This window comes from Penicillium chrysogenum (genome assembly GCF_028827035.1).
Source record: "Penicillium chrysogenum strain IBT 35668 chromosome Unknown utg000002l_segment0_segment0, whole genome shotgun sequence".
In the NCBI taxonomy this organism is placed as follows: Eukaryota; Fungi; Ascomycota; class Eurotiomycetes; order Eurotiales; family Aspergillaceae; genus Penicillium; species Penicillium chrysogenum.
The window spans coordinates 6,147,222-6,159,230 of NW_026622750.1; the positions used below are offsets into that span (position 1 = coordinate 6,147,222).

General features: G+C 48.3%; 4 protein-coding genes across 4 annotated transcripts; 2 read left to right on the forward strand and 2 right to left on the reverse strand.

Annotated features, from left to right (window-relative positions):
- Positions 1-75: 75 nt before the first annotated feature.
- On the forward strand, positions 76-1,700 carry N7489_005563 (MFS transporter; the record flags this gene model as incomplete). The annotated part of the gene is made up of 7 exons (XM_056711315.1): positions 76-168; positions 225-279; positions 339-398; positions 452-737; positions 795-889; positions 958-1,124; positions 1,182-1,700. 7 exons carry the CDS (start codon positions 76-78, stop codon positions 1,698-1,700), a joined length of 1,275 nt encoding a protein of 424 aa, XP_056569736.1.
- A 423-nt stretch (positions 1,701-2,123) lies between these two features.
- N7489_005564 (putative MFS maltose transporter) lies at positions 2,124-3,894 on the reverse strand (the record flags this gene model as incomplete). Its single annotated transcript, XM_056711316.1, has 4 exons — positions 2,124-2,704; positions 2,755-3,092; positions 3,148-3,626; positions 3,676-3,894. 4 exons carry the CDS (start codon positions 3,892-3,894, stop codon positions 2,124-2,126), a joined length of 1,617 nt encoding a protein of 538 aa, XP_056569737.1.
- A 2,571-nt stretch (positions 3,895-6,465) lies between these two features.
- N7489_005565 (protoporphyrinogen/coproporphyrinogen oxidase) lies at positions 6,466-8,359 on the reverse strand (the record flags this gene model as incomplete). Its single annotated transcript, XM_056711317.1, has 7 exons — positions 6,466-6,601; positions 6,656-7,092; positions 7,172-7,347; positions 7,402-8,008; positions 8,068-8,148; positions 8,215-8,284; positions 8,343-8,359. The coding sequence occupies 7 exons, from the start codon at positions 8,357-8,359 to the stop codon at positions 6,466-6,468; spliced, it is 1,524 nt and encodes a 507-aa protein (XP_056569738.1).
- Positions 8,360-8,859: 500 nt separating this feature from the next.
- On the forward strand, positions 8,860-9,784 carry N7489_005566 (uncharacterized protein; the record flags this gene model as incomplete). Its single annotated transcript, XM_056711318.1, has 2 exons — positions 8,860-8,880; positions 8,948-9,784. 2 exons carry the CDS (start codon positions 8,860-8,862, stop codon positions 9,782-9,784), a joined length of 858 nt encoding a protein of 285 aa, XP_056569739.1.
- Between the last annotated feature and the right edge of the window lie 2,225 nt (positions 9,785-12,009).

Below are 12,009 nucleotides of genomic sequence, written 5' to 3' on the forward strand. Positions count from 1 at the left end.
GGAGCTCCTTCCTCAGTTGCGACGTGTTTTTGGCTAACCTATTTCATATCATCCGGTTATCATCCTGGGTTCAGCATGGGGCGCTTTCGCGAGCTGCGAGCGTCGGGGGGATTTGTCTTAGTGGCAATGTGCCTTTCGACATTTACAGATAACTTTGTTTACAGCATGGTACAACCTCTTGGGTCACAGTCAGCATTTATTGACACTGACAAAATGTTTTCTAGGTCATTCCTATCTTGCCCTACCTACTCATGAACAACATAACATCGAGCGATGAAAGTACGAGGATCTACACACGCAATCGCAGAAGTTTTCCAGGATACTAATAAGCTACACAGTTCAACAATGGACATCAATATTGCTCGCAGCATACGGAGCGGCCCTACTTGTCGCATCCCGTAAGTATTCATGAGATTCAGTTGAAGAATAATTGTCAGCTAATTATGAGTAGCACTTGTCGGCCTCATAAGCGATCGCATTCAATCCCGCAAATCCCCCTTGATCTTCGGATACATCGCAATCGCAGTATCGACCTCGGTTTTCCTATTCGGACATTCGCCAGCTCTTCTAATCATTGCTCGAGTGTGCCAGGGTCTGTCGGGGGCAGTGGTAGGTGTCTTGAGTTTCGCGATCGTTGCAGACACTGCTTCCCCTGAAAAGAGAGGGGAATATATGGCATTCGTATCCACTTCATACACATGGGGAATGATTTCCGGTCCTGTCATAGGAGGCCTTCTGTATGCTTCCCACTTTCACTGACGACCCACTGGGGAGATGTGCTCATAAGAATACAGTTTCGATCACTTTGGTGTACACGGGGCCTTCGCGTTTCCAGTTTTTATGCTGATATGCGACGTCATACTACGCATAATGATACTTGAGAAAGGTAGTAAATGATGTCTGACCGAAGTTTGGGCGATATAATGTTTGGGAGATAAGTTTCTAACCATTCAGTAGATCGGGAAGAAAGCTTGCCACCTCTGGCTGGAGAAGAGGCGCCATTACTGCCTCCGAAGGATGGCTCCAAAGCTTCTCTGCATCTTCGCGACTTTGTGGATATGCGCTTCATGACAGCAGTGCTAAGTGAAATCACAATTTCGTCTATCCTTGCCGCTTTCGAGACAGTATGTTGTGTATTATCTTGACATTGCAGCGAACTTCGGTATCTAACAATGTCCCAGACCCTACCGCTATTCACTATGGAGGCATATAAATGGTCCTCAACAAATGCGGGTCTGGTCTTCTTGGGAATATCTCTTCCAAGTTTCCTCAGCATCCCATTGAGCAGATACGGTCGTGACTGGAAGCGCCGTCGAACGATCGCTATCGAGCTGATCTTGGCCTTTTTCCCACTTGTTGCCCTCCGAATAACCGACGGCCCGTCTCCTAGCCACCAGATTGGGTTCATCGCACTGGTGACTGGGGCCGGCCTTTTCCTGACGACCTCCCAGGCGCAGGTCATGGCTGAGGTGTCTGATGCTGTGCGGGAGATTGAGGTGACACGTGGGGTCGACCCCAACCAAAGGAGTGGAATGGGCACGGGCTATGCGTTCTGCAATATGGCCATTGCAATCGGTCAGTTTGTTGGGCCTCTTATCGCTGGCTATGCGAGGTTATACCTTGGCTGGGGAGGTATGACTCTGGTATTGGGTGGCACATCAGCATTCATTGGTCTCTTGTCCTTGATTGTCAATCCGTAGATCCGATATCAATATTCGGCTAGCAAGCTAGCAATGAGAATTTTCGAATCAGAATACGAACAAAGACTGACCGAGCGGTAGTACGGTATGTATATTAAGTTCTAACCTTCGGACCTCAAAGGCCACGCTCGGTCCGAGCGAGGCGAGAGTAGAAAGCTCATGTACATAAACCAGACTCAGCTATCCTACTTTGTCAGGACCACGTGGTATTAGTCTCTTCTATCGGATATGCCAAAAGCAACCCTGGTACGGTAGCAGCCATTTCCAACGAGGGTAGAGGATGCAGCACTTTCCGCAATGATCCTCACCTTTTAACTCATCTTGAAAATAATTATCTGTCAGTATCTAGTAAGAAAACTCAACGCTACCGCCTATTCCTGCACAAGCAGTACCACTCAGGATTCTCCGAACAGCAATCTCCATCTACTCGTCATCGTGGATATCGATGACCGTCTTTTTCCATTTCCGGGCCTGGACACGACGCCGGAACAGAATGTCGATCTCACGGAAGGATCTGTGCTTCATCTCTGGGATCCAGATCCAGGACACGACGGTGCAGAAAAAGGCGGTACCAGCCCAGACGTAGCCGCTCTTGCCGCCCAGCTTCGCCGTATCATCGTTGAGCATGTAGCTGGAAAGAAAGATGCAAGGAATATTGACCAAGTAGTAGGCACCTCGTCCAATACCGGTTGTCAGTGGCCTGAGACGAACGGAAGATGTCTCGCCGATAATGACCCATGAGGCAGGGGCGGGTCCCAAGCAGAACAGGACGGATACTATCAAGCCAAGTGATGCTTGCGCATTGCTAGCAGCCTTACTATCGCCAACTGAAGCCGCAATACCGAGCGCGACCAAGAATGCACAGTTGATGAATTGACCGTAGACATAGATGGTGCGTCGGCCGAGGTATGTGGTGAGGATCCAAGAGAGCATGACCATGATCCACTGGAGGGCAGAAGTGATGAGACCAAGTGCAAATGCGGTATCGGGTGCCATGCCGGCCTCTGAGCTGGTGTTAGTCTGCTATGAGGTTGCGGGAAATGGCTCGACTCACGTTTGAAAAAGTAAACCGCTTGGTTAGCAATTAGATTGCCTGTTAGATTCTGAGATGCGTACACACCGCACACAATCAATGTGCGGTAGCGATCGGTACCTCTCCACAGTTCAACGAGACTGGGCTTCTTCTCAGTCTTCTCGAGTTCAATCGTGCGACGCATCATTGAGACTGCGTCAGCGGGATTATCGTTAGCACTTGCGCGTCCAAGGCGTCTGACAGCCTTCTCTGCCTCAGCCAGACGGCCCTTTCGTACGAGCCACCATGGGGATTCAGGCGCAAGGAAGAGTAGGATAGCGAGGGGAGTAGGAAACATCCACTGGAGCGCAATGGGAACTCTGGAATGACTGTTAGTAGGGTGCTACTCGATGGCATCTATGAAAGTGGACGAACCTGTACGATGACGAGTCAGGCTTGGACTGGTAGTGGTAAGTGATACCGCCGACTATAATCGACCCAATCGCCCAGAACATCTGCAACATCTGCGTCGCTGGAGCTCTCAATCTCATTGGTACAATTTCGGCGCAGTAGGCGGGCGCATTGGCGATAAAAATGCCCCACGGGATGCCTTCCAGGATCTGGGACGCAAAAAACATCCCTTGGCTGTTGCCGAAATAGAAGATGAAGATGAAGGCGTTCAAGAACATGAGACCGCCAATGGTTGCCCATCGATATCCAATCCAACTGGTAATGGGGCCTGCGATGAATACACCGATGAAAGCACCGATTGGTCCGCTGCACTGGAAAGCTGACTGCCATGAAGCTTCGATAATCCACTCATTTGTCTTTTCGCTCAGTACACCGAAGTCCTCGGCGAATTTCTTTGTCGCTATGAACTGTCCCATTAAGAAAACACAGTATGACTCCATGATCTATCGCAACGTTAGAGAAATGATCTGCCTATCATGGACAAGAGCTTACAATGGTGCACGACATCACGAATGCCCACCAGCTGGCAGCGGGATAGGCCTTGACGGCCTCGAGCACAGTCATATTATGTTCGAGCACCTCGGCTTCGATGGCACCCGCTCTGTCGTAGTCGACCTTCTCGCCGACATCGTGAACAGGTCCGCCCGTGGAGGTGGGCTGCGCTTCGACCTCCTCCGCTGAGGTCTGCTTCTCAGTGATACCGCTATTCATGTTGACGATTTCTGTGAGAAACGGGTGAATGAAAGAGAGGCAGGCACGACTGGGGGTTTCAATCTTTTATACCTGCGACGACACGCTCATGATGGTGCTGATCTTAGCTCAGTTGAGTGAAGCTTGTCCCGGACCTTGACCCCCTGAACCCAACATCTCCAATCACGAGGGTCATTTATCCGGGCACTACGGTAGCAGTGTCACTTGATTATGGCGGGATCTTGTCGAGCGAAGTAATCTGACAGGTACTAGTCCCGATAGATACTAGCCGGGACGGAATGGTATGGTTCCTTTGCGGGGTATGCTGAAAGGGCAATTTCGTGACTGGATGGGGTGGCTTGCGTTGAAATGTGGCGTTCTATTCGCCGGATAATTTCCTGCTTTGGATCGAAGGGGGAGTGTCCAGGATCCTCGTTCAGTTAGTGCGAGTCCTGCCTGTGCCCCCGTCCCAAGTTTCTTTCTTGTACACTCTGAAATCCGACCCTCCTGATTCCCTGTCAGGGGGTTCAGCTCTGTCGAGCCTATTATAATGAGCGAGTGAATTTAATCAAGGAGCTGGGAGAGGATAAGCGCTAGTGCTTGATTCGGAGTACGAATATTTAGCAGACGCGAGCCATTCAGAATGTCTTCGAACGCTGGTCTCCGAACATGAAGTCTATGCTCATGATGCTTGATCTCTCTATCTCCGTGAAATACCATGCTTAGCCGGAGGGTGCGATTGGACGTGCATGATCCAAGATAAATATTGTCGATCTTGAAAGAACCTGACGGATCTCTGAGTCGGACACGTCTCGGTGTCATCTCATCCGCGCGCTATGGGCTCGGCGAGTTCTACCCCGGACGGTCACTACCCCGCGCCTTGACCCCGGACGGATCCTGAATTTCCTCCAGTGGAGAGAAGGAAGTGGCGTTTGGCGACGGAGGTAGAGTCCAGCGCATAATTTGTGGCCAAAGAGTAAAGTAAAAAAGAGAACCCCACTTTAGAAACCGCCGTCCCTTAGTGCGGCTGCTCGTTAATAATCAACCATGAGGTAACTCCAGAATAGCACCTAACCTACCTACCTAGGTAGGTACTTAGGTGGCTCCTTCAAAACATAAGCTTATATACGACATACTCCACAGTGGGGGGCTATCTGCATGGCAGATGGCAAATGGTACAGTCCAATGCACGCTTGAAGTGCGGTTGACCGTCCTTTCCATACTAGCCACCAGGCCATCCTGCCAATTTCCAGCTGGGAAGTACCAATTGCTATTAGCCCAGGAAACGAAAAAAATATAATTCAATTGTACAATACATCATAAAAGGCCCAAATGAGCGTCTACAACTGATACAAATTGATCAGGAGGTCCCCAAGGAAGAAGACGCGCTAACAGATCGGTGCTGATGATATTCCAAAAAGGAATGAAGTCGACGCCTTGAATCAGTAGTGTCCAACAACGTTCAAATTCAATGTTCAAGTTCTCGAGCGAATTTCCGAGCTGTTCAAGTGATGCGTCCAGTGTATCTGTTTGCTTCTTCGCTTCAACGACAGTGTAGCCTTGCCTATCTATCTTTGCTCCAATTACAATAACCTCGAATCCTCATCGCAGCATTCCCGGTTGATCAAATTGCTCCCAGAGAGCACGTTCCGCAGCCAATTCATCATCGTATCTAAGCACAGCATTCTGAAACTCGGCATACCAGTCCGGCATGTCGAAAAGTGCAAAATGCGCTTTTGTATATTCCCAATATTCCGGGTACCACCCAGCGAATTGCCAATCAACGATTGAAACAATATCGTCATTGCGTATGATGATATTACGTGGGCAAAGATCTCCATGCGCGAAAAAGGTCCGGTATTGGCGAGAATGGCACTGCGTGACAGATTCACCATACACCTGTGTGCAATCCTCCAATGGGATGTGTCCGCGGAGAAAAGAATGAAATTCTTCATTGTTGAAAAAGGGGCCGAAAGGATTGTACCCCACACGGTAGTCAAGGCATTGTCCTAGTCCTGCTGAAGCAACAACTCCTTTCTGTGGCGGCTCGAGAAGTCGGAGTTGATCGATGTAAGCAGCAACCTGTTTAACAATAGCTTGCTTTTCAGTGGATGATAAATTGAGGCTAGCCCATATAGCTTGGAGCGTAACCCCCTGGATGTATTCCATTTAGCCTGCATTGCTAACCTGGTGTTCCGCCCATCCACGACTATCGGCTGGTGGTTGTACGGAGCAAGTCTTGTCTTGTTGAACGCGCATCTACCATTCGTGCCACGGCTGCTCAGATCGGAGAAGCAAATGCTAAAGGAACAGCACGAGGCGCCAGAGAAGGGTTTAGCAGCGTTGGGGGATTGGGTGAAAGTCAATAATGTGCGGGTGATGGGGGTAGATTTGCCTCTGCTGCTGGTCACAACGGCAGCTGCAGTAGTATCCGGGAATTGGGCATGAGAGGACTATATGTTATAAAAAAGGTTGCAAGTGAATATAAATAGTGGTGATGTGTATTTATTTTTCTAGTGAACTGGATTATTTTCTCAACACTGGTCATAACCTACGGCTTTCATTACTCCGTATTATGATACTGTCTGCACCTTACCGGACAGCGGTGTTCTTGCTAACCAAGCGGCGCTCGGTATTGGCACGACCGTTGACAAAGTCGGGGTAGGCTAAGGTGAGCTCGACGGCACCAGAGACGATGTGGTCAACAGCTTCAACGCCCAGCATGAAACTATACTCTGTTAGCATATATACCCACCAAATTATTTGTAGATGGCCGACTTACCTGTGATCCTGGTTACCGACTTCATACTTCCAGGAACCGAAGCGGCCACGCGACAGAATGTCCTTCTGCTGCAAGTAAGGCAAGACCTCACTGAGAGCATCGTTACGCTCCAGGCTAGGAGTAGGGTAGCCGTGGTCGAAGCGGCGCACGTAGGTACTGACGATCTCATCCTCGGGCTTGAGTAAATCGGTATTGATCAAGCCCTGAATGCTATCGGCCAAGAGGGTGTCCTGATTGACGGGCTTGTACTGAGACTCGGAGACCTCCAACATGATAGACCAGTATGGTCCATCCTGGGCCTGGGAGGAAGCGGGTTTCTGACCGTTGGCAAGTTGCTTCGTAGGCGGTTTGACATGATCTTTCGGCTGGTTGTTGGGAGAGTAGTTGGAGAAGATGGTGGCACGGTAGAAGGGGCAGTTGTCCTCGGGGAAGTAGAGCTATTTTTGTCAGATTCCGTCTTGTGTTTTTTCTTTCTTTTTTTTTTTTTTTTTCCCTTTCCTGATCAGATCAACATACCCAGCACTTGTCTCCGATGCGGCTAGGAAGCTTGCCACGAACACCCACACCAATAACGTTGGTAGAGGAGTAGAAAAGGGGTTTGCACAGCTGCTGCAACTGGGTATCGGCCATGGCCTCAGCGAGGTAGTCGACAGACATAGTCGAGATAAGAGATTTGTAGCGGACGATAGTTCCTAGCAATCTCATTTAGCTTGCTGCCTGGCAACAATATATGAAGATCAACATACCGTCCTTTAGATAGACCTTCTTCGCATCAGCATCAACCTTAGTGACTGTTCCATGCTCACCAAAGCGAGTAGTTTCCTTAGCAAGCGTGTTGGCCACAGCAATCCAAATACCACCAGTACCACCCTTGGCGGGGAACTTGAAAGTGGCATTAGGCCCCCAGTTGCCGGCCACCTTATCGAGGATGACATTACTAGTCAACAACTTCAGGTTAGGGGCGGCAACACGCTCACCGAGCCAAGTAGCGTTCATCTTGCTTGGGGGCACAGCCCACACCTTGAAGTTGTACGGGCGCATGAAAATCTCGTTTAGTCGCTCGCCGACATTGCGAGTGTTCCAGACGTCGAAGTTCGCGGGCTTGTCGCTGGCCGAGCGGGCACGAGCCTCCAGGGCCGCGTCCATCAGACTGGTAATGCATTTGACCTGTTCCTCCTTGGGCAAGACGGAAATGTTGTTCTGGAACGGGTAGGGGACCCAGCGACCCTCGTAGCGGACAAAGGAGACACGCTGGTGCTCGTACCAGTCCTCGGCCTTGGGAAGGGCTTCATCGAGACAGTCGTCAAAATACTTGTAGTGGGAGAAGATAACATGCCCACCGACATCGAATAGCTGCACAGGAATTAGTATCCGATCACCACGTTATACTTGCTCGCTACAGAGTGACTTACGAAGCCCTCGGGGGTAGTGTCGGTGGAGGCCAGTCCACCGGGAGTTTCGTTCGAGTCAACAATCAACCATGAGGCGTTTTTCTAAATTCCGTCAGCAATGAACTGGATAATAATCTGGATCTCGGTATTTTGATATATCCGACTTACCACCTGCTGGAGACGCTTGGCAGCGCCCAGACCGGTCGGGCCGGCACCGATTACCAAAACATCGAGGTCGCTGAGGAACGATGTCAGCACTTTAATTTCATAAGCAAGGGACGGATAAAGTCAAGTACATTTCCTTAGAACCCATGATGAAAACTTCTAGGGATAGAAAGAGAGAGTGACGGTATTAGGAGAAGATAAGGACAGTGGAAACCCGAGAACGGGGAACTTCAGATATAAAAGACAGCCAAAGGCTGCGGAGCATGAAACAGATGAACGACCACCAACGCGCGTCGGTAAGTGCAGATCACCAGAAATCCTTCGGAGAGGCGGATTCGATAGGTGAAATTTATTGAGCTCAACATATTAAGTGATGTAATTTCGGTCGGGCCACTGTTTTATCTTAAACCTATGTTGTACGAATGTTCATCTCGATATCCATATTTCGAAACTAAGAAATTTTTCCCTACAACAACATCTATAGCAGACCTTTGCCTATGTGTAGATATTGTAGACTTTTATTTTAAGGTTGTAGCCGTGTCCCGTCCGGCCCCATTCCCGCTCCACCGGGGGTCCGATTCCGACCGTCCAGTAGTAGGACATCATCCGGATGCCCGTCAGTGCTGAGATCGGACTGTGCATTTTACCATGCCAAGGGACTATTTGTCTGTATGTTGTACCTGGTTGTAACTCCATATTTTTCAGTTTTACAATCAATTCTCATGACGAAATTAAGATCCCCCGAGGCGATGTGTCAACTAACATCAACTTCTTGAAGCCTCTCGGCGAAGACGATGATCCCTCCTACATCTGCATTCTATGTGCACCGCCGGAGGGCGTGCCTCCTATGAACTTGCGAATTGAACCTCGTCCCACCTCGATCCACGACCTTCGAGGTCACGAAGAGACGGTCAATCTCGACCATGATTCACTCAATCTCCCACGATCTGCCCACGTTCCATATCAGGTCGACTTCGGCTCCGACAAATCCATCAAGAACACTTATTATCCGGCCGTTGAAAAGCACCTTCGCACTGCGATCCCAGATGCCACCAAAATGTCCATATTCCGGCACGCCGTCAGACATACTGGAGCCCCCAAGGAATACGCCCCGGCGGCATTATTTACTCACGTCGACCAAACCGGATCTACTGTGGCAGACCTTGTGAGACGACATCTAGGAATGGAGGCACCAGCTCTCCTTCAGGGCCGATTTCGCCTTATCCATCTTTGGCAGGCGATTAACGGCCCTGTGCAGACCATGCCGCTCGCCTTTGCGTCGGCGGCTGCGGTATCTGATGCTGACATCTCTGCGGTTGTCTCTCACCTGTCCGATTTCTCCGAAGTCTTCGAGGCTCCGCAGTTCAGTGAGAACCAGAAATGGTACTATTGGTCCGGTGTAGGACCGGACGAAGCGATCGTCAGGCAGCTTTTCGACTCGGCAGCGGCCGATCCAGCCAGCGGTGTCCGTGGGGCCTGGGCCATACATAGTGCGTTCAAGGATTTTCGAACCCCTAATAACGCCCTGCCCCGCTTTAGCATCGAGACCTCTGTGCTGGTTTTTGGGCCGTGAAGCATTCCCTAGGATTATGACAAGCAGGTTCGCATGAATGTAGGCAATCGAATAGTGAATTCAATTTCACACATTTCGTCCTGCTCTCGCTGTCCAGTAATTATTGGTCACCATTTTGTTAAACTACTAGAGCAAGAAATAATACTGCAGCATATAGGAATGATATTTGAAAAACTGTATGAAATTTTCTGTTCATTGAAACATGGAAATGAAGCGACTTTTATGTCTCCCATCCTCTATTGCATACTTTGCTGTATGTTTATCCTGGAAGGCAAGCATTCCTCGGGTAAAATGCCAGGTTGAAGACGCCCTTCGGTAATTGATCAAAAACTAATCGCCGATGATAGTAGAATCTCGGCGATAGGAATTGATGATAATTCCTCGAAGTATGAGAATTGCATCGATTTAGAACAATATTGTAATAACAATCAAAGATTGTTAATACACTGTATGATGCTACATAGTCTTGCGACAACTGGATTTCACCTGCACCACATGGAGTATGTATACACAACCTTTTTTAAATATACATCTTGACATAGTCAATGTCGTGGAAACAGGCCCCAAAGCCAAACTGCTAGCGTAGTAAAGTTAGTGCTACGCCAACTCTGCCGTATAGAGCAGCATATAAATGCTTAGAGCTGGGGTACGAAGGTGTATAGCGCTCAGTTTTAATACGGGATATTATGTTAGATGCCTAAGGCAGCATATATATAATAACGTAATCGGTAAGCGAACCGCCACTGTAAGCGAGCCGCCATCCTACAACCATAGATGGTTTTATAATGCATTTATCTCAACCAAAACGCCATTAAATTAAATTAACTAAAATCATCATCTATCTGGACATGTCTCTCTCCTATGTCCTGGCTTCCTACATACTCCACATGCTCGTCCGGCCTGGGGGGGCGGCCTTAAACCTTCCGAAACCCGCTCACGATAGTTATTGATGCGCGCAACTTAGGCCTTAAATGGCTCTAAACGTAGCTCACGAACCTCCTGAACTGAGAGATCCCCTTCGTGGACTATCGTCCTTATAGATCGAGTTCGCTTTTGCTTCTTCTTCTCGTTTTCAGCGCGTAAATCGCTCACTTCTTTCTCTAGTAGTGCGGCGGATTGTATCGTTATTTAACAGGCTTTCAAAACCTGGTTTATAGTAGAATTAAGCGGGCTCGGGGGGCTTCTTAATCTTATACGAAGCAAGGCTTTGATTGACAAAGCTTGTTTTTACAATTGTATATAGTTCGAAGGCGTTTTTAGATCCCAATCACTACCCCGGCTAGGAGGGGGGTAGGGGTAGCAAGCCGGATATTAAGCTTCGAAATCACTCTCTCCGGTGTAAAAGGAATTAAACTAGCAGATTGAAAGCTATTTTTAATAGTCTCCGATTTAAAAGCTTCTATTCGTGCGGTAGGATAAGCTTCGAGGAAATCTAATTTATTAATAAAATTCGATCCGCACCGCATTTTTATTTTAACTATCCGGCCGTAAGACCGTTTTAACATTATAAAGCAGCCTATATCTAGAGGTTATAAAAGGTGTAAGGAATACGGAGGCATATAGATTGGTATAACCTTATTTTTCTCGTAGATTTTATCGAACCTTAGGGTTAAATAACTTCCGTGACCGTCGAGTATTAAAAGCTAATACCCCCCTTCGTACGCGAAGAAGTAGTAGGAATAAAGAGCTTTTTAAGCTAGCGAAGTCCAATTTCATCAGAGGTCTATCTATTAGGACTAACCTCGAACCGCTAGTCTTCCGGGAGACCGTCGAACTAGGATTTAATAAAGACTTTACCTTTAAAAATCATATATAGCGGGAGAGCCTAACTAGTAGTATTCGTACACTTAATAACCGTCACCTATTCACAATTTCTAGGTTATAAAAGTGCTCGTCGACTATAGTATTCACTTCTCGTAATCACTCTCGCTATTACCGTTAATCCTATCGCAAAACCGGTCTCGTTAAAGTTATAAACGTCGTCCGGGTCGATCCTAAATTAAAGGATAGTTTTTTAAATAAGATTAAACCACTCCTTTATAACTTTTGGATCTTTATATTTCGCACGCTCGTAGTTATACCGTTTCGAAAACCGAGAGGATAGAAGAGGGCGTCGTTTAATAAAGTTATATACCTATTTTTCGCCGACCGAAGATACCGGGGTGATTCCGCGCTTCTTAAGGAGAATATTCGCTATTTCTCGTACCATAGAAGGCCGGGGAGCA